This window comes from Castor canadensis, chromosome 1, assembly GCF_047511655.1.
Source record: "Castor canadensis chromosome 1, mCasCan1.hap1v2, whole genome shotgun sequence".
Taxonomy (NCBI): domain Eukaryota; kingdom Metazoa; phylum Chordata; class Mammalia; order Rodentia; family Castoridae; genus Castor; species Castor canadensis.
In genome coordinates, this window is record NC_133386.1 from 152884689 (window position 1) to 152906089 (window position 21401).

Consider the following 21401-nt stretch of genomic DNA (forward strand, 5'->3'; position numbering starts at 1 on the left):
AGGTGATCTACCTGGAATTCCTGGTACTCCCTTGGCTCACTGTAACTGTGCAAGGACACATGCAAAAACCTGACTTGAAAAGGGCTGGGGCCCATAGGAATGAAGATTTGGGTCACATCACAGGTAAGCTACCAAGACTTGTCAAGGTGATGGTTGGGGTTTTAGAGGCATTAAAATGGATAATAGAGATAGGAGAGGATGAATACAAGTTGCAGTCCCAAGCCTACTGCAGCATTGGGGTCTATGGTTCATCTCACTAATCTCTCTTCTAAGTTTTTCCTTGGAAGAGATGCCCATAGGATGGTCTGTACCACAAATCTGTATAGAGGATGATATTTGTCCAGATTAAGCAGTGGACTGTGGAAACCATGAAAATGTACTGTTAAAACTTTTGCCTGTTGGGCCCTTACTTTCTACCTGGTTTTGCACTGAGGTAACACTGCGCTTGCACTTCTCTTAATGACAGCAAGGGTGCAAATACAAGTCTATTACTATTTGACAACAGACTCCTTTAACAGGTGACTGACCTGAGGAATCCACATTGGCCTGATTTGAAACTTCCTTAGAACTATTCTGTACTCTAAGGTTCTTCCTACCTAATTCTTCATTCCCCCTCTTTCACCAGTGTTAGACTTGCATCACAGTCTGATGCCTTATCCCACTCTATCTTCCCTTTATCATTCACAGTAAAATAAATCTCTTGCATGTCTAATTCTGCTTTGACATTTGCTTCTCAGAGGACTACTGGGGAAACGAGACTTTAGCTAACAAGTAAATGGTAGGGTATTAAGAAGACAGATTTAGAGCTTGCCTTTTTGTACTGGATCTCTGGAAATTTCATACACAGTATTGACATTGTTTTCTGTGAATATCACTTAAATTTTTTTCAGTATTTTTTGTTAACCTAAATAAAAAGAATATACTAGCAAAAGAAAAGAAAATGAAAGGAATAATTTCCTTCTCTATCTTAACTGCTGTTTTTACCTTCAGTTTTTATTACTACTTAAGCTGTTCTCCATTGCATAGTCAGGCATCCTACAAATTTATATCACTTAGAATTTGAGAAAAACTATTTCCTCTATTAGATAACCACTCTAAAGTGCATGACCTAAAGAACCAAAATCAAAATCTTAATTCATATAAATAGGAGCATCTTGTTACTGCCCAATTTATTAAGTGAACTAAATACAGTATTCTGATGTCATCTTTGCTATTAATGTTTAAGCATGTTTTGAGTTCCTGAAACCATATCTTACTTAACTAGAAAATAGGGGTAAAGACATTTAATCCCTAGTATAAGAGAAAGGCATTTTCTCAGGTATGTTTTTTTTCCTAATATAAATCATGTATGATGTAGGAAAAATAAGCTTAAAATTAGGAGTCAGAAGTTCTGAACTCAGCCCTACAACATGTAAGACACTTGGGAAATTTCTATTGCCTTATTGAAATTTGGTTACCTAATAGGTTGTTACAAAGTTCAAGCACAGTAGAACATAGCAAAAGGCTTTGTAAATTATACAATGCCATACAGATACGAACTTTTATGATAGAGAAGACAATTAGGGATCTTCTTTGGGACAGCTTCTGATACATAACAGAAATATATAGCTTAGGAGAAGTAGGAAGTTAATTTAGCTCATTGTATTAGTCTACTAGGGCTGTCATAACAATACCACAGACTGGGTGGCTTAAACCAATTTGTTTAATTTCTTAAATTAATTGTCTCACAGTTCTGCAGGCTGGACATCCAAGATCAAGGTGCTAGATCACAGGTTTGGTTCTTCCAGGGCTTAAGGCCTCTGTGGTTTGAGGATACATGTAACACATGCATGTGACACGCATCCCTTGAGGGTTTCTAGAGCAGGGCTTAAGTGAGTAACTATTTGCTGATTGCAGTAAAAGGGAATCTGTTTTTTTTCAAAGTGGATATTTTCTTTGCACAATTCAGGCTTTCTGTGCCCATAATACAAGAAGTAGGTCATGATTTAGAGGTTAGGAGTGTTCAGAAAAATTGGAAACATAATTTTGACAGATGTGAATGTACAGAGCTAACATTTTCTTTATTCTTATCCCAGTAAGTAAATAGAAGTGGAGCCTTTAGTTCTTCTTATGAATATGTGGCTGGAGAAACTTCCTGCTATGCAACGGTAGAAGAATAAAGAGCTTGAAAGCAAGACTGATGAAGGATGAAGGAATTTTGATTGTTAGAGAAACTTGGAGCCCACAGTTTATTTTGAAACTATTTTTAGTAAAGATTTGGTCAGGTTCATTCCTATGAGGGTTTGGAAATGTCTGGTCTATTTTATAGGACAATAAAACCTCATGGTTTCCTGGTTGACTGGTATTTGTTTAAAGAGAGTGGGCTGCTGGTCCAGACAACATCTGAGAGGTTATAATGAGGGGAAATGTGATGTAAACCTTTTCACCTGTAAAAAGGAGGGTCCCTAAGGAATAAAATCAGCCATTCCCACTAGGATTTCTGGTTAAAGAGTTTTGATTTGTTTAAAGTCTTGTTCATATTGGAATGGATGTTAGTCATTCTTTCAAACGTGGTTACAAATCCCAAAAATACAGTATTAAAACCTTGAATTTATATAAGGGTTCTTGTTATTTTTCACAGTTTGCACTTACATTTAATATAGTTACCAAAGCACCAAACCATGGTAGAGAGTTGTCCCTGGGAATAGTCCAAGCATAATTCTAGTGAGGATTGATGTTAGGTTAAAACTGAAGCACTGTAGCTAATCTTGGTTATTTAGCTGGAAAAGGACATAAAAGACTTTTGATTTTGTCCAAGTTATCTGACTAAACATTAAACATATCTCTAGATATACAAATCCATATTTTGCTTTTAATGAGTAGATATATTGGTTGTTTACTAATTCTAGACCTAGTGAAAATATAGTGATTTTAAGCAAAGAATATTGAACAAGCCCATTTAAATGATCTTATCATCTGAGTCTAAAAAAAAATGGAGACTTCTCATTGATTTCAAATGAGCACAAGAAAAAAGAATCATAGGACTCAGATTGCACAATTCTTTGAAGCTGGAAAGTTGTTTAACTAAAGAAAACCTCTCAGAGCTATGTTGGACATTTCTATTTCTGTAGGTAGTATACAGAATCTGTAACCTCACTGTCATATTTTGTGTCCTTTTATTTGGAGGATGTCGGTATGAATAAAGTATGTACTAGTTTGTGAAATTTATTTATAAAAATGTAGAATGACTATAGACATACCATTAAGGGGAATTTGTTAGTTTAAATATCATCATTATCATTATTATTATTAATTATAATTATTATTTTTCAGTATTGGAGATTGAACCTAGGGCCTCACACATACCAGGCGAGATCTCTACCACCAACCTACATCCCCAGGCATTTTGAATTTTGAGACAGGGTCTTTATAAGTTGCCCAGGCTTGCCTAGATTATTATTTTTTTTTTAGAAGTGCAAGTGAGTTTACGCAGAAAAGACAAAACATGAGGGGTGGCCTTGCTGTATAACAATCCAGTCTTGTGGTAACTAATCCAGTCTCTCAAAAAAGGTATTAATCTCTCTTAATAGCCTCTTAATGGCCCCACTTCCCAACACCACCACCACAATGTCAATTGAATTCCAATATGAACTTTGGAGAGAACAACCCACATCCGAACCATAGTATGCACTCTTTCCTCAAGGTTCCAGATCCTTCCCCAGCTCTACTTACGGCCCATGATCTTTTTTCCTATTTAAGTGAGAAAATAAGAAGTCAGTAAAAGGGCTGAAGGCATAGCTCTACTGGCAGAATAGAGCACCTGTCTCACAAATGTGAAGCTCTGAGTTTGAACTTCAGTACCACCAATGCCTAGATTTTTGATCCTCCTGGCTGAACCTCCCGAGTAACTAGGATTACTGACATGCACTCCCATGCCTGACAAATTTATTTTTTTTTTACAGGAAAAAAATGTGTGTGAATTTATGATTGCGCCAGTAAGATATTCAAATTATGTTGTTTAAAGCTATAATAAGGAAACTAAAGGTTTCTAGAATTAAACCTTCTTTTATTAATGTCAACATAAGTAGTAAGCCATTCCTCAATCCACTGCAACCTGTCTTCTGCCCCTACTATGACAACTACTCCACACCAAGTCAACAATGACTTCCTGTGGATACTTTTCTGTTCTCATCTTTTTAGAATATGGCATGTTGTGTTTTTTGTCCCCCTTTTGAAATCTTCCTCATTTTGGTTTGCAACATCACTCATGCCTGGTTCTCTTCTCGATTTACCACTTCCTTTATAATCATCCTTTTGAGCAATTCTTTTTGCTTCTTGTCCCTTACATGGTATTTCTCAAAGTTCAAAAATTTATCCCCTTTGCTTCTCACACTTCTCCCTTTCTCCTTAGGGGATATCTTATTTTTCTCCCAGGGTTCCACTTTTAGCTCTATACTATAGGCTTCCAATCTATAGTAGCAGTCCAGATCGCTCTCTTTAGCTTTAATTCATATACCCAACAGCAAGAAATAGTTCCACTTGGACTCAATTTGTTCAAAATCATAATCTTTACCCTCAACTATTCCTCTAGTATTCTTATCCTCATTGAACTTCAAGGTATTCTAGTGACCTAGGCTGGACCTGGGGAGCTTTCTTCACAGTCCCCCTTTCTGGAGAATTGGTCAGAAAGTTCTGTTAATTTAGTCTCTCCTTTCAAAATCTGCTTTCAGAACTTTATCTTTCATTTGGCTTATAATGGTTTCTTAAATGATTTCCTAGCTTTGGTCTCATGTTCTTCCTGACTTTCCTTTATACAGTTCCAGCATTGATTTTTGAAATGCACAATTAAAAGTGATCGTGATTCCCCCACTCTAAAACCTTTAACAGTTCCTTATTACTCATAGAATCAAGTCTTCCAGACTTTTGAGAATGACATAGAGGGCTTCCCATGACTCAGCTTCCACACATCTATTCAGTCTTATATTTCCAAGCCAATCCTCTCTCTACTCCAAATCATCCCAACCTGGTTAGTGTACCAGAAATGCCCATGATTCCCTTCATGGTTTTAAACATACTGCTCTCTGTCTGGATTCTTTACCTTCTTCTTGTTCACCTGGAAGGTGTCCATTTATTATTCTTCATTATATTGTCTCTGAACTCCTCTCTGTCCAGCCACTGTCCTTGCTAAGAATGCTGAACATTTCACATGTTCTCACTTATTTACAAATTTTCTCTACCAAAGTGAGGGCACCGACTATATCTTATTCATATTTGTAGCTTTAGTATGTAAGTAGTGTCTAAATGAATGAACAAACTTTTGCAAATTGTAAATGTTTTCTTGCCTTCCCTATGTTTAATACAATGGGTGAAATTGGTTGTTAAGGTTTGATTTTTTTTGTTTCTCCTTTTTATCACATATATGTCCTATATCAACATCTTTTCTGAAGAGTAAGTTCTAAGATATGCAGGCCTATAAGATTAGGATCATAATATGTAGTCATTCCTTAAAATTAACATATTAATTCTGCATTAAAACTTCTGTTCCATTTGCTTTGTGATGAAAGAGAGCCGCTATTTTATGTTGACTGTGGAGTTAGGAAGACAAAGAGTTAGTGGAATGAAATAACATTGAAAGAAAGTCTTAAGAAAGAGTTGACTAGACAGTGTAATCTTCTATGGAGATCCTCTTGGAAAAATTTAGTATTAATAGAGTTCTGAGAAATCCTGAAGGGTTGGGGGAGGGTAATGCAGGGTAGATGTTAGAAAAAGGAAACCTAATTTACATTTAATGAGCATCTACTCCTCATTGTTAGTTACCTTAGATATGGCATTTAACTTAATCCACAATAATAACTCTGAGAGCTGAACATTGGAATTCCTGTTTCATATAGATAAAACAGGTAACACAAGACATAAAGAACCTGGAAGGTCATGCAGCTACAAAGTGGCAGCCAGATGAGACTGATGCTAAAGTTTCCTTCCTTCATTTCACGCAGCTTTGCCTTTCCAATAAAATTCCCAGAGCTGTGTGCTGCTGTGTGCAGCTTAGTAACATACACAAAGACACATTATTTGCAATGGTCATATGTAGGGAGTTCACTTAGCAATTGAGAGCAATCTAACTATAATTTTATTTCCAATCCCATCAAAGTTCCAATATTCAAGATTTTTAATGAAAAGGACAGTTCACATTTATTGATGGTTCTAGATAATGAATCATATGAATTATCTGGAGCTTATCTTGCAAAGGGGCACGCATTTTAAGTATGCTTAATGGAGAAAGCATGCTTCTAAATTTTTCTTTGGTGTGTCCCTCTGCTAGCTCTGTTTGGAATCCAGAAATGACTGCTGTCTAGGCTAAAAGGCAGTTTGCTCTTGCTGCCTCCTGTAGATTTCTTGGCCTGGCAGTTTGTCACTCTCCTGGGCAAGTATCCAGCTTGTGGTAGTGAGGTGGTTTTGTGGCAGAACTCCACAATTAACCACAAGTTCAGTGTCAACGGTAGGCTGCCACCGTCGTGGCTGTGATCCTTCAGATCTGCTGGGAGAGCCAGAGCCGAAGAAACTACTGCTTGTCTAAGGAGGGAACAGGAAAACTTGGAAAGAGTCTACATTTCTGTTTATTGTTCAAGGTTCAGGTTTTAGCCTTAAAACAAAAAATTTAGGAAATTTCAGATGAATAGTCACGGATTTGACTTTTTACCAGTTGTTATATTTTAAAAGTATAGCAGTGAATCTGTGGCATGGGTACCATTGCTCTTTGAAAACTAGAAAATAAAAAAGGAAAATTCTTAAAGTATAAGAATCTACTGTTTCACAGCAAAAGAAATCCAAGTACTATCACCTGAATTAAAAAACCACCTACACATCTCTTAAATACTTATTTTATGTTGGAAATTAAAGCAAACATAAACGTGTATAACTTTTTTTTGGGTATGTTTAAGAGAAAGTGTTTCCTTACTGATTTTGTGAAAATAGATGTTAAAATATTTCTCAACAACAATATAGACCCTTTTAAAAATATTTACTTTTAAGGGGTTTCTATTAAATTCAGTGACTAATAAAGCAAAAAGAAGTCAAAGAATGTTCAAATGTCTGATTTGTTAAATTTTTTTAAAGAAATATTTGAGCATTTGTTACAGGTTGAATGCTATGTAGTAGGCAGGGAGATTGAATTAAGATTGAATAATGAAGAATTCTTGTGTTTTAGAGCATATTGCTAAAGGAGCTATGTAAATAAATAAAACAACACAAACCTTTACATAACAAATAATAACAATAAACTCCAGTTCCATATTAGGATAACACCATCTCTCTAGCCTCCTCATACCTAGTATATACTTTTGTTTCCCCCCCACCCCTTACACCTTAGAGCCATCAGGATTTGAAGAGTTAGCCAAATATACTAGGATTGCATTCCTATAGAGTTTTGCACTTGCTTGCTTTTTTTGCCCAGATTATCTTTTGTCCCTACTTACGTAAACTTGTATTCACTTTCAATATCAAGCCCAGACATCACTTTCTCCAATTCCTTCAGCATTACTACTTACCTGCTCTTCCCACTGTGGTCTAGGTAAGTGTTCTTCCTCTGAGCTCCCAGAGTACATTGAGCCTATTCATCTCTCCATCATAGCTCCCATATACTGGGCTTCAGTATTCTTCTTATTCCTGTACCTTCCATTAGACTATTGGAACCACACTTTCATGATTATATCATTGTCATCTAGCAGTGTCCAGACCAATACTGGGCATTTAATAAATGTTGACATGAATGCATTCATTAACAAGGAGACATGAAAAATTTGAGGAGAAGCATGGTACAGAGAAGAACAGAGGAAGTAAAAGATGTGAGGGAATTAAATGTAGAGATGAAACAGAGTGGGTGGGGGGACTGGAAGAAGACACTAAAGGAGAGAAATAGAACTTAGAAGGAGAAACAAATAATGAGAACAAGATGAGACAGCCACACAGTGGGGATATTCTGGAAGAGAATGGTTTTCTTCTTATTTAATAGTAATTAAGCACTTGGAGCCAACAGTTTTAATTGTGCATTCTGTTGTGCCTCTTTAATAGTTAATGTGCATATGGCCTATGTCCTAGATAAAGCTCTAAGTTTGAGGAAACTCTGAAGGAACTTTTGTACTTTTTTAATGTTCTAAATATAATCTAGAATCTGCAAATACTGAGCACTCAATAAACACTTAAGATGAACTAAAAGAAGGAGTAAAAGTGAGACTCAGATTCAGAAAAGGGTATTTGCTAGAAGGAAAATAGATATTGCTAACATACCTGGGCAACGAGTTAGCATTGCACATTGCAAACAGAATGATACTTTCTAGACTGGAGAAAAGCTAGTCAGTTTGTTTCATTCTTTCAAAATCTTACAAGGTTTTCATATCACTTAAGGGATGACTATAGTATTGGAAATTTGGAAACTCAGCAATACTGGTGAATTTACTGCCTATTCCTGAAAGTTTCTTTGATATTCAAAATTAATCAGATTGCTTTATATCTTTATCCCTGAGAAATTATGGCTGTTTTATCACTGAATTCTGGAAAGTTACATTTAATAAAAGCACTCAGGCATTTCCTAAAATCCATTTTAAATCCTTTTTTGTGGCCTATTTCAGAGGTTTTAATATTTTTTAAAATCAGGGGTTCCAGAGAGGGGTTCACTTCAGAATGGGAGGTGTCAGTGACCTGCTGAGATGCTAGGCTCTGGGTCCAGATACCTCAATTTAAGAGCAGTCTGCTTTTATTTGTATAACATTTCTTTTGAAAAATGTTTTAAAACCATGGCCCAAAGGTGACAATGTAGAATGAGAACAGTAATAAAAAGCTCTTAAAGAACTAGTAACCACTATTCTCCTTCTCCTGATTGCTCTCAGCAAATATTTAGAGGCTGCTCTATAGATCATCTGGAGCATTCAGATCCTGAGGAGCTGCCTGATTATGGGGTTTTTGCTTAACAAGAAATCATGACCCAATAGAGTCCTATATCTCATTCAACCTCCTGTCCTACCCCTTCCGACTTATGTTCCATTATAGTAAATATAATAAAGTCACCATTGGTACAGCTTCCAAGATCCATTTAAAAACTTGTGGTCTTGCATAGGAATTTTTTAGACTATTGCTGTAGAAATGTATTTTCTTTACATCTTGATTTTAGTTAGGAAATAATCCCATCTTAAAACAAAAGTTGAAGGAACAAGGCATGGGGATGGGTAACACACTTACTGGAAGATAGGGTAGCAAGGGAAAAGGGGCTGACACCTAACATGAGATCTAGTTGTTTTTCTTTCTTCTGAGGATGAAAGTTCAAACAGAGAACAGGGAATTCACAGGCATGGCAATTTTCAATCCAGCAATGACTACCACCAGGGGTCTCAGATGAAAAATGTATTCTAACAGTTGGTCTGAGCCCAAATACGAGATGTTGCAATTGGTGCTTACAATGCTAGACAGGTAGGAAGCAGGTGACATTTAGAAGTTCTGTCAATGATAACAAGATCCTCAGGGACTAAACTGGTAGTGTTTAGGGGCAGAGTTTTAGGCCCTGAGACTGATAAGATCAAGGCAGAATTTGTCCATACTTCATTGGAACATTAGTAGTCTATTGGTGTGGGTATTCATAAAGGGGAATCAAACAAAATGTTCACCCTATGAAATAAATTACAATGGCAACTTGAGGTCTTTGGAACTTGAGGGCAGGGACCCCATTATTAAAGAAACAGAATACGTACAGTGTTGTAGCTCCTCAAAATGACTTGGGAGATTGGGTGGTGAGCACCAGGATTCCACTAGATCCACTGGATCTACTAGGAGATTACTGGAAAGTGGAGAAATCATCAGCTAAGATGTGAGAGAAGGAAAGTCAGGTAAAATGAGGCTGGGATACAGAGTTTGGAGAAAAGTCAAAGGTTTGCTCTTATATTAGGTCTTTTGTCACGACAGATAATGGATATAGATTCTTGAATCTAAAGACAGAAGCTAAGTAAATCTATTAGTTGTTTAAGTTTGGCAGAAGAATAATTAAATAAGTTGACCTCTAAGATATGCAGCCTAGTAATAATCTTTGACAAAGACTGTAAACAGAGAAGGGTGTTGCTATAAACATAGCTAGCTCATTCTTTTTGTGCATATTTTTAGTTAAGTAAACTTCTGATGGTCTTTGGTCACATCCTTACATGTTATTTTAGAGTTCTTTCAGGTTGGTGTTCAGAGGAATTTGTTCCAATTATGGGCTATTGGGAGAATTAGGCTTTTAGCTCCATAAAGAGCTTGATGACAGGTGAAAGGAGGTTAAAGAATTGGGAAGAAAAATGGTTTTACGAATGGGCTTTGAGTTTCATTTTCCAGACAACAGTCCTTTGTACAAAACCCTTTATTTTTTGTCAGCACTGAGAGTTTGGTGTAGTTGGGTGGTAAAAATAAAGGTTGCTCTTGGCAATCTGAAAGGTGAATACTAAGGATGCCTATATATTTTTGGCATATAGACATTACAGATAGAGGGACTTCAAAAGACATCTAAATTATATTGGTTCATTTCCTAGTTGAGAAGAACGAGGACTGTAAAAAGTTATGTGACTTGCTTAATGTTAGGGTATGAATGGCTGGGTTGGAACCAAAACTCAAGAAACTGGATTTCTAGTTCACTATTGTTTCCTTTACCATGTCTATTCTATCTCAGATGATAACCTCAGATAAAAAACAAACAAAAAAACTTTAATCTGAATTTGTTCTAATTTTCTAATCAATTTACTATTTTGAAGGAGAATTTATAATGGGCATTTCAGTAATGTTGATGCTAGTTTTGTCATGCTGGTCTGTACAAGCTCTGAATGTATCTTTTCTACTTTAATCTTCAACTGGTGGTGTTGAGTTCTACACACAAGATTTAAAAAATGTGTTCCCTCAACTATAAGCAACTTATCTTTGACAAAGGAGCTAAAAATATATGATGGAGAAATAGCAGCCTCTTCAACAAAAACTGCTGGGAAAACTGGTTAGCAGTCTGCAAAAAACTGAAACTAGATCCATGTATATCACCCTATACCAAGATTAACTCAAAATGGATCAAGGATCTTAATATCAGACCCCAAACTCTTAAGTTGATACAAGAAAGAGTAGGAAATACTCTGGAGTTAGTAGGTATAGGTAAGAACTTTCTCAATGAAACCCCAGCAGCACAGCAACTAAGAGATAGCATAGATAAATGGGACCTCATAAAACTAAAAAGCTTCTGTTCATCAAAAGAAATGGTCTCTAAACTGAAGAGAACACCCACAGAGTGGGAGAAAATATTTGCCAACTATACATCAGACAAAGGACTGATAACCAGAATATACAGGGAACTTAAAAAACTAAATTCTCCCAAAACTAATGAACCAATAAAGAAATGGGCAGGCGAACTAAACAGAACTTTCTCAAAAGAAGAAATTCAAATGGCCAGAAAACACATGAAAAAATGCTCACCATCTCTAGCAATAAAGGAAATGCAAATTAAAACCACACTAAGATTCCACCTCACCCCTGTTAGAATAGCCATCATCAGCAACACCACCAACAACAGGTGTTGGCGAGGATGCGGGGGAAAAAGGAACCCTCTTACACTGTTGGTGGGAATGTAGACTAGTACAACCACTCTGGAAAAAAATTTGGAGGCTACTTAAAAAGCTGGACATCGATCTACCATTTGATCCAGCAATACCACTCTTGGGGATATACCCAAAAGACTGTTACTCCAGAGGCACCTGCACATCCATGTTTATTGCGGCACTATTCACAATAGCCAAGTTATGGAAACAGCCAAGATGCCCCAGCACTGAAGAATGGATTAAGAAAATGTGGTATCTATACACAATGGAATTTTATGCAGCCATGAAGAAGAACGAAATGTTATCATTCGCTGGTAAATGGATGGAATTAGAGAACATCATTCTGAGTGAGGTTAGCCTGGCTCAAAAAACCAAAAATCGTATGTTCTCCCTCATATGTGGACATTAGATCAAGGGCAAACACAACAAGGGGATTGGACTATGAGCACATGATAAAAGCGAGAGCACACAAGGGAGGGGTGAGGATAGGTAAGACACCTAAAAAACTAGCTAGCATTTGTTGCCCTTAACGCAGAGAAACTAAAGCAGATACCTTAAAGCAACTGAGGCCAATAGGAAAAGGGGAACAGGTACTAGAGAAAAGGTTAGATCAAAAAGAATTAACCTAGAAGGTAACACCCACGCACAGGAAATCAATGTGAGTCAATGCCCTGTATAGCTATCCTTATCTCAACCAGCAAAAACCCTTGTTCCTTCCTATTATTGCTTATACTCTCTCTACAACAAAATTAGAGATAAGGGCAAAATAGTTTCTGCTGGGTATTGAGGGGGGGGAGAGGGAGGGGGCAGAGTGGGTGGTAAGGGAGGGGGTGGGGGCAGGGGGGAGAAGTGACCCAAGCCTTGTATGCACATATGAATAATAAAAGAAAAAAAAAAGATCCCTGTGAAGGGATTAAAAAAAGTGTTCCCTGTGTTTTGCTGAAATGAGTATTTTTTCTTTTTCTTTTTTTGCTTTCAATTGTCTGGTGGAGGAAAAGATTCAATGGGTTTTTATCTTTTAGGACATGCTTATGGGTAACCTATTAGAAAACTCTATCAATATTTTTCTCTTATGTACTGCACAGAAAAGGAAAGGGAAATCTGGTCTATTTTTTATCTTGGTTAAAAACTTGAGTTAATTTCTCAGTGATTTCTACTATGTATGTGAACTATGACCATATATGAAAATGGTCTGCTTTCGGTCATGGCTGTGGGCAGAGATTAATTGGTGAAAAATAGGCCTGTTTGTGGGATTTACCACACAGTAATGTTTCTCCTCTCCCTGGAAAAATGTGGAATTAGCTCTTTGAGAAATGCAGGCCTGTCATGAGGTTGAGGGGAGTTTCAGTAGAGGCAAACACAGTTCACTCTCTAAGGCAGTTATGATTGGTTAGATTCCAGAACAGTTCCTTAGGTCCAGCAAAGTTCTTTTCTTCCCACCTTTAAGTCCATGTTTCCTAATGTCGCTAGTTTCACCAGACTTTCTCTGACAGCATCTTTTTCGGTTTATTTCAAGGCCAACCGATCCAAACTGGAGAGGGGTGCTTGAGAGGACCAGTGGCTGGGACTCCCTCTCCTGCCTCCTCTCTAAGCCTATTTGGAAAGACCATTTGCGATTGCAAATGTTGCTGTGTTGGAAGGCGATACAGGATGTGAACCAGTGCCTATGTGTGGCAAGGGTGCAACGCGAGGATTGCACGTTACTTTCTTGCCTAAGTGAAGACAGGGATGCTGCCAGAGTGCACAGACAGGCACGCTCCCTAAGAGTAAGATCCTAAGAGTAAGGATCTGCCTGGCCCAAGACTCCACATTGTGTTGAGGCAGACCCAGCCACAGTAATTAGTTAGGTTTCTTCATTCTGGCCTCACTGGGTCACAGCTGTGCTCGCACTGTCCCAGGGCCCACCCTGACCCCAGCCCCCACCTCTCTTTCTCTTAACTCGCTATCCCTACTAGGTGCTCCTCTTGGGGACCACAAACACCTTCTCTCCCCGAGACCCTGGCTATCACTTACCCCTCGCCCCCTCAAAGGGAAACTTGAGCTTGGGGAGGGGTCCCAGGATGGCGGGCTTGCCCATTCTATCCGCAGATGACCCAGTCCAGCTCTGCCAGCCCTTGCTGGTCTTCCGACTGCGGGGACCGCGCTCATCCCAGCGGTCGGGGTCCGGGGCTCGCGGGTGGCGGCGGGACGGAGCGCGCGGGGGCGCGCGCCCGACAGGGGCAGCAGCGGGGGGTGGGGGGAGGAGCGCCCGCCTGCCCGCCTGCCGCTCGCGCGCCCAACGGACCAAGCTGGGGCCGGGAGGTAACTGTTGCAGCCCGCGGGAGCTGGGAGGCGACACCGAGTCTCCAGTCCCGAGAGGTGCCGGAGGGAAGAGGAGGAAGGCAGCCGTCGCGGGCCGGGAGAGAAGTCCCTTCCGCGCCTGTCTTCAGCAGCATGTCGCGGACTCCGCCGCTCCTCAGTCCGCGCGGCGGAGACCCCGGGCGGCGGTGGTGCCGGGCGCAGCCCTGACGTGCCGGGAACGCTCGAAACGCTGGGGCACTAGAGGGGTCCGCACGGGGGCGTGCTCAAGCCCCGCGGTTACCACCCTCCCCCCTCATTCCCCGGCCCGGGCCATGAAGAGGGACGAGCGAGACGTTAAAGCCATGAGGTCCCCCCAGGCGCCGGACGGGGTCGGCTCGCCCCCCGAGAGTGTGCGGAATGGCTACGTGAAGAGCTGTGTGAGCCCCTTGCGGCAGGACCCTCCGCGCGGCTTCTTCTTCCACCTCTGCCGCCTCTGCAACGTGGAGCCGCCGTCGCCCTCCCGCCCGCAGCCGCGGCGCGGCTCCCCCTCCGCCGGGGCGCGCCTCTCGCTGGGCGCCCTGGCCGCCTTTGTCCTCGCGTTGCTGCTGCTGCTGCTGCTGCTGCTGGGCGCGGGGCCCGAGAGCTGGGCGTCCGGGGTCGCCGGGCTGCGCACGCTGCTGAGCGTGTGCTCGTACAGCCTTAGTCCCCTCTTCAGCATCGCCTGTGCCTTCTTCTTCCTCACCTGCTTCCTGACCCGGACCCAGCGGGGGTCCAGTCCCGGTCCCGGCCCCGGCCCCGGCCCTGGCCCGGGCGGCGGCTCCTGGTGGCTGCTGGCGCTGCCCGCTTGCTGTTACCTGGGGGACTTGTTGGCGTGGCCATGCTGGGCTTGGCCGTGGGGGACCGCGGCCCCGCACCCCATCCCGGCCCCGGCGCCCGCGAGCAGGCTGGTCCTGGTGCTGAGCTGCGTGGGTCTGCTGACATTCGCGCGCCCCGGGACGCTCCGGCACCGCATCGTGGTGCTGCCCTTCGCCAGCTGCGTCTGGTGGGTGTCCTTCGCCAGCCTCGGGGCGCTACCCGCCTTCCTGCGGCCGCTGCTGTCCTGCCTGGTCGGGGCCACCGGCTGCCTGCTGGCCCTGGGCTTGGATCACTTCTTTCACATCAGGGAAGCCTCGCCGCATCCCCGCTGTTGGGCCAGTGGCGCGGAAGACAAAGTGCCTGTGATCCGACCCCGCAGGAGGTCCAGCTGCGTGTCGCTGGGAGAGACCGCGGCTGCCTCCCATGGTGGCAGTGGCAAAGTATTCCGGAGACCCTCGCTGCCCTGCATCTCCAGGGAGCAGGTAGGGAGGGGGACTCCGGGGAGACGCGGGCGCGGGTGGAGGGCCGCGGTCCCCCAGCCCAGGGCGGTAGAGCATCTGGAGTTGGCCCGCCTGCAAGTGGACACCTTGAGGGACGAGGTGGCCTGAAGTGCACCCCTCTCTCTCCACTTGCCTTCTGCAGTAGGGCCAGGTCCTCAGAAGCGGGAGGTGAGTTGCATGGGCTCTGCATACTGGGACCTGAAACTTTCTGCTCTCACTTACTTGTTGCGATTAGGAGGGTGATATGCAGCCTTTAGAAGCAGAGAGTAGAGATGAATTTCAAGCAGTGGGGTTAAAATATTATTGATGCTAATTGGAAGGCCAGTCAGAGATTTTATCATTAAAAGAATAGAAATGAGCTTTGGGATGGGAGACTCATTTAGATAAAAAGACAGCAGTTTATAGGCTAATATAGTGCTTTAAAATAGGTTAACTCATGGTCTTGTGTGTTTGTTGCATAATTAGGAGACTGTTTTAGCAATTTAACCTTTCAACTTAGTAATGTCTGGAAGGATGCCCAATTTTCTGTTTCTCACAGGCTTTCATAGTCTTTTTTTTTCTTTTAAAGAATTTAACTCATCATCAGGGAATGAATTTATACCTACACAGAGTTGGGAAATCCACCTGGTCTGCATCACCAAGATATTATTAGTATAGCTATTGTTAATTCAGTTACTAAGTGCAAAATACTTTACATTATATTGTCTCAGATCCACACAAGGACTCCTTTTGATAGGTGACATTACCCTCAGTTTAGAGATGAGGAAATTGAGGTTTTTCAGAGATGACCCAATGTCATAGGTGTAAAACAGTGCAGTGTTAGGATTCAGTTCGATTTTTCTGTTCTGTGTGCTGTGTTCTGCACAATTTAAAGAGTAAGTGTAGAAGTTTTAAATGGTAGTGTATATCCTTGGGTTTTGGGATTTTATTGATTAGTTATATCTTTTACACTAGGACCCAATATATTGGAAACAAAAGTTTCTTGTCTTTACTACATCTGAGGCACTTGTCCTCTTTTGTTCCTTAGAATAATTTACAAGCTACTCCTTTGTTTATGGCATGTTAAACACCAATCTGGTAGTGTTCCAATGAGACAACACTTTGCTTCTTGAAATGGTCACTTGTTGTCTGTGATTTTTTGGTCAAACCCTTGCAAAAAATGTTACACCTTTTGTCTTCTAGGTTTGCTACCAGTAATAATAGACAATGCTTAGAAAAATGTGCATCAGGTGAAAAGTTGTTTTGAGAGGATTCACTGTATAGTGGAGTAGTACCAACTATTTTCATGGTATGTAGTAACATGACTACATGGGACTAGATTGCATTGTTAACCCTGGCAAAGTCTTCTAGCACACTTTTATTAAATTTGTAGACATTTCCTGGACTTAAATTTCTGATCTTTTTTTTTTTTTTTTTTTTTTTGGGTACTGGTGATTGAACCCAAGCCCTAATGCTTGCTAGACAAATACTCTACTACTTGAGCCACGCCTCCAGTCTTTTTGCTTTTTTAGATTGTTTTTCAGATGGGGTTTTGAGCTAACTTTGCAGTTTTTGGCCTTGAATCACAATCCTTTTGACTCTTGAGTAGCTGGGATTACAGACATGTACCACCATGCCTTGTTTAAAAATTTGTAGTCTTGTAAATGCCATTATGTTTCTCTTTCCATCACAGCAACTTTTAACTAGGCACAGTCTTATGCCAGGTAGCTTCATTTATTATTTGTAGTAGATGAAAATACAATTTGTGCTTCTGAAGAGGGTATATTTTCTTAGTGCAGGGAACCCTTATTCACATTTCCACTCTGAGTAGAAACATTTTGGGAGTCTTAACATATACTGATAGTTCAGGGGTTTCTACATGGTTACTAAATGTGTAGAGCCACAAAATGACACTATTTGGGTATTTATAGAAAAGGATATTTTTAACCTAGCAGAGATTGTAATAAGAATTTTTATTCTGCTGTTACAGAAGTAAAAGATACAGAGATTTCCCAATTTTCCAAGTGTTGTTTATGACAGTTGTAGAAACACTTTCTTGTTTCAGAAAGTGAAGAAAGAAAAAATAAGAATTTGGGGGACTTGACATAGGGGGAAAGTGTCCTGAATTCATAGGCAGAGGATTGAGGGTCAAGTCCTGATTGCCTTTCTTAACCTTAGAAATGTTGGTGAACCTTACTGGGTTCACTTTTAGTAAGGCATAAATAAAACCATAAGGGATCACAAATTGGTAATTCTAGAAGTTTTACTTTAATATTGAAGGTTGAGATTCCTAACCTATAGTTTTCATGGTGTAATGACTGGAAAAGATGAACACATTTTCTGTATTTTTTGGATAGAGAGAACTTTTTTTTAAAAAGTATATGTGAAGTCATCATACTTACCTGGCAGGGGAGATACCATGATCACGAAGGCGGTTTTCCCAGGGCGAGGCTTATCCACTGTACTCTGGGGATGTGCTGACCCCTGCGAGTTCCCCAAATGTGGGAAACTCGACTGCATAATTCGTGGTAGTGGGGGACGGAGAAAAAAAAGTATATGTGAATTCATTTTTGTGCTGACAAAATTATACTTTAATTTCTTTAGGAATCTAAATGTTTTTATCATAATTAAAAACTACTTGATAATTATGTCAAAATTTTTTTGTGTAGGAATAGATACAAATTTTTAATTTTTGGGATATTATCTTAGGTACCATTTTGAAAAATAATGGCACATGTTTATAAAACATTTGAAATGCCAAGTAGATTTATAATATTTGATTTGAATACTTTATATATGTCAGTTCCTAAGTAAGGTTCTTTTTTTAAAAAGTATTCAGAGGTTTAATGTTTATATCTGGTTATTATTGACTGTATTCTTCTATAGGTTAATAGAAGCACTTAAATTTGTAGTTTGTCTGCTAGGAGTCAGCTGGAACTAAGAGGAAGTTAAAAAACAAATCAGTTGCCTGCATAAAACTTTTGGCTAAAATCAGACTAGCTACATTTCTATGCCAGTTTAATTGTGACTTCTGCAGTGTAATTTTCAGGTTTTCAACAACAACGTTTTGCGGTGTGATTAGATAAATGTGAACTTTCAAAAGGTGTAAGTTGGAGTGTGATACATTTTTCTATACGTAAAATGCCAAGTGTTTTTCTAAATGGTTAGGTGAATATTTAAAAATTTTGTGGCCTTAATGCTCATAAGCATTATTTAAAGTATTAATTTTATTTGAGGAAAGTGTACATATATAGTGTGACAATTAAAAAAAAAAAGAGATTTTAAAGTGTAAGTGATTATTTACTCCCCTAAAGATTTTGCAAGGCATACCTACTCTGAATTTCTTTACTAATAGGTAGTATCTTTGAAATTCATTTCTTGGCTTTAATTATAAAGCTTTTATTCTAAAATCATGTTAATATTTTTATCATAGTGGCAGTCTATGTAACAACTTATTCTCTGTTTTGTGAGTATTGTATGTAGTCTGCCATTAGAGTTATCTTTCAAAAACACAGATTTGATTAAATCACTTGGACTGTTTTAAAAATGCCTCATAGTTTTTCACTGTTCACAAGATAAAGTTCATGCCCTTGACCGTTGCTTACAAATGGTCATAAATTACTATGTTTTTTTTTTTTTGTGTGTGTGTGTTTTTTAAAAGCATTTTAGGAATTAAGGATACCCTCCCTGAGTCCATCTTTGGGTCTAACATTTTGCGGGCTGCTTATTGCTATTGTTCTTGTGAACTTTTTCGTTTTGCTTTTACCATTCATACTGGCTGAAATCTTCTCTAAGAAACAAATAAGGTTAGAAGTCTCTGGACAGTTAAGTGATATTCAAATTAATATATAAGCTGAGAACAAAACTCCATTGTAGCAGAGCTGGCCATATTTAAGAACAAGTCTAAAAATCATGTAAAGCAAATACAGTGTGTGATAAGAATATCTTAATTACATTGTATCAGATAACAGCATAGTTTCTATGGTTTATGCTTTCATATGCTGAGTGAAAGGCAAGCATAGGTAAAGCTGTGAAGATTGTTTTCATTGTCCTCAGACTGTCTTCTCTGGTGGTTGGCTCTTCTCTTATTTTGTTTCCCAATTCATTATCAGGTCAGCCTATTTCTGTAGTACACTATCCTGCTTTTCTATACCTCATCCAGAGCAGAAAGAATCTGTACTTATTGATGTTTATTTTAGTATAAATGTTTGTGTAGAGGGTATTGGAGAGATTTAGAGTTTAATTGAGATCTACCCATAACTTAGAAAGGAAAGAAAATGGACCCCAGAGAAACAAAAATACTAGCTCAAGGTTGTCCTGTTAGATATTGTGAAAACAAAGCCTAGAGTCTAAACCTTGGCTTCTAGTCCACCTGTACTTTCCACGAAGAACATATGTACCTGTAGCCATAGTTTTCTAAGGCTGTGCTTATTTTTTTTCAGGTATTTCCATTTATGTTATAAAAGGCAATGTCTTTCGATAAAGGTGTGTGTGTGTGTGTGTAGCCATGGGAGAGCGACAGTTCTGGAGGGACTGTTGAAATCACATAGTTCATAATAGTGACCTTGAAGATGAACTTCATATCTGATACGGTTAATTCAGGGTGACTTGCCAGGTTGCAGCAGACTCAAACTCAAGTGCCATCGGGGCCAGCCCTGTTAATGCATGTTGAGGAAGGAGGGAAGAGCGAAGATAGGAAGAATGGAAGTAAACTAACTAACTGTTGCCTTGCCAGAGGGAAGTGTGTTTTAACAGAACACACTGAATAACTGTATTAGCCAAATAAAACTTTAGGAGAGCTGAGTTCTGTCTGGGGGTAGTTCTTGACTGTTTATAAGATTGAGTTCCCCTTGTTATTTATAAACTCATCCATGCTTATTTAGGTGGTTGTTAAAAGTCTGTTCTTAGAATTTGGGGCAGAAGAATGTATCTCCCAGTGCTTTGTTTTCTTTCACAACCTAGAACTTTGTCTCCAGCATTGATTTTTCTAGGATGTATCTTTATAGATTTTTTCTTCCTCAATCAGGTACAGTACATTGTTTGGCTACTTCTTCCTCCCTTTCATTCATGCAACTTGATTCAACACATTTTAAATGTATTTAGTTTGTTTTGGTATTCTTCTATAAGTGTTTTTTTTCCTTTTGCTTTAATGTTTCTGAAATTCTTTCATGTTGGTATGTATAGTTGTAATTCATCCTCAGTGCTATAGAGTATTTCATTGTGTAACCATAGTAAATTTATCTATCTTTTTCACTGTGTATGGACTCTTGGATGTTTTTCAGGTTTTTGCTATTATGTATAATGCTGCTGTGATAAATCTTAGGTCTCCTGGTACATGTGTGTGTAGAAGTAAAATTGCTGGGTTGCATTGTGTGTTCGTATTCAATTTTACTATGTTTGGCAGGCAGAATAATAGTACCCCAAAGATGTCCGTGTTCTAACTCCTTGAATTTGTGACTATGTTGCCTTACACAGCAAAAGGGATTTTGCAGATGGGATTAAGAATTTTGAGATGGGGAGATTATCCAGGATTTTCTGAGTGGACCCAGTGTAATTACAAAGGTCCTTTAAAAAGTGAAAGAGAGCAGAAGAGGTCAGAAAAGGAGATGTGACAGTGGAAGTGAGGTTGGAGTAATGCAGTGTGAGAAGGACTCACTTAACCTGCTTTTGCTAGTTTTGATATTGTAAGAAGGTGACCGTAGGCCCAAGAAAACAAGCAGTTGTTAGAAGCTTGGAAAAGGCAAGAAGATAGATTTCCCCCAGAAAGTAATGAAGCCTTGCTGATACCTCGATTTCACCTGGGACTGAAATCCTCCTACCTCCACTCTTGAGTAGCTAGGATTATACCTGTGTACCACCAAGCCTGGCTCCTGTGTCAGACTTCTGACCTACAGAATTACAATACATTTGTGTTGTTTTATGTCTCTGAATTTGTTTAATCTGTGAGAGGAGTATATTAGTTCGCTAGGGCTGCAGTAAGAAAATACCACAAACTGGGTGGTATAGAGAACAGAAATTGTCCTATAGTTTTGGAGGCTAGAAATCCAAGATCAAGGTGTACTCAAGCTTGGTTCTTTGTGAAGACTATGAGGGAGGACTCTGTTCCATGACTTTCTTTAGCTTTTGGTGGTTTTGGCAGACTTTGCTTTGTAGATGCAGCACCATTCTCCTCCTTTCTCTTCACATGGCATTTTCCTTATGTCTGTACAGGTAG

At 39.8% G+C, this 21401-nt stretch overlaps 1 protein-coding gene, 2 long non-coding RNA genes and 1 pseudogene across 4 annotated transcripts in view; 3 read left to right on the forward strand and 1 right to left on the reverse strand.

The window, feature by feature from the left end:
- Positions 1-2663, forward strand: part of LOC141410944 (uncharacterized) — a 35074-nt gene extending 32411 nt beyond the window's left edge. Inside the window, exon 3 of the long non-coding RNA XR_012435753.1 lies at positions 2076-2663. This is a non-coding gene — a long non-coding RNA (uncharacterized lncRNA). The remainder of the gene's footprint in view (positions 1-2075) is intronic.
- LOC141410945 (uncharacterized) overlaps positions 1-13733 on the reverse strand; it is a 33637-nt gene extending 19904 nt beyond the window's left edge. Inside the window, exon 1 of the long non-coding RNA XR_012435755.1 lies at positions 13587-13733. This is a non-coding gene — a long non-coding RNA (uncharacterized lncRNA). The remainder of the gene's footprint in view (positions 1-13586) is intronic.
- A 116-nt stretch (positions 13734-13849) lies between these two features.
- Positions 13850-21401, forward strand: part of Pde3b (phosphodiesterase 3B) — a 208070-nt gene continuing 200518 nt past the window's right edge. The window contains exon 1 of one of the 2 annotated variants that reach the window (XM_074041958.1): positions 13850-15190. In XM_074041958.1, coding sequence (XP_073898059.1) covers positions 14186-15190 — 1005 coding nt within the window. In that variant the 5' untranslated portion in view covers positions 13850-14185. The remainder of the gene's footprint in view (positions 15191-21401) is intronic. The other variant, XM_020177984.2, reaches the window with a different exon arrangement.
- On the forward strand, positions 17582-17756 carry LOC141415763 (U1 spliceosomal RNA; annotated as a pseudogene).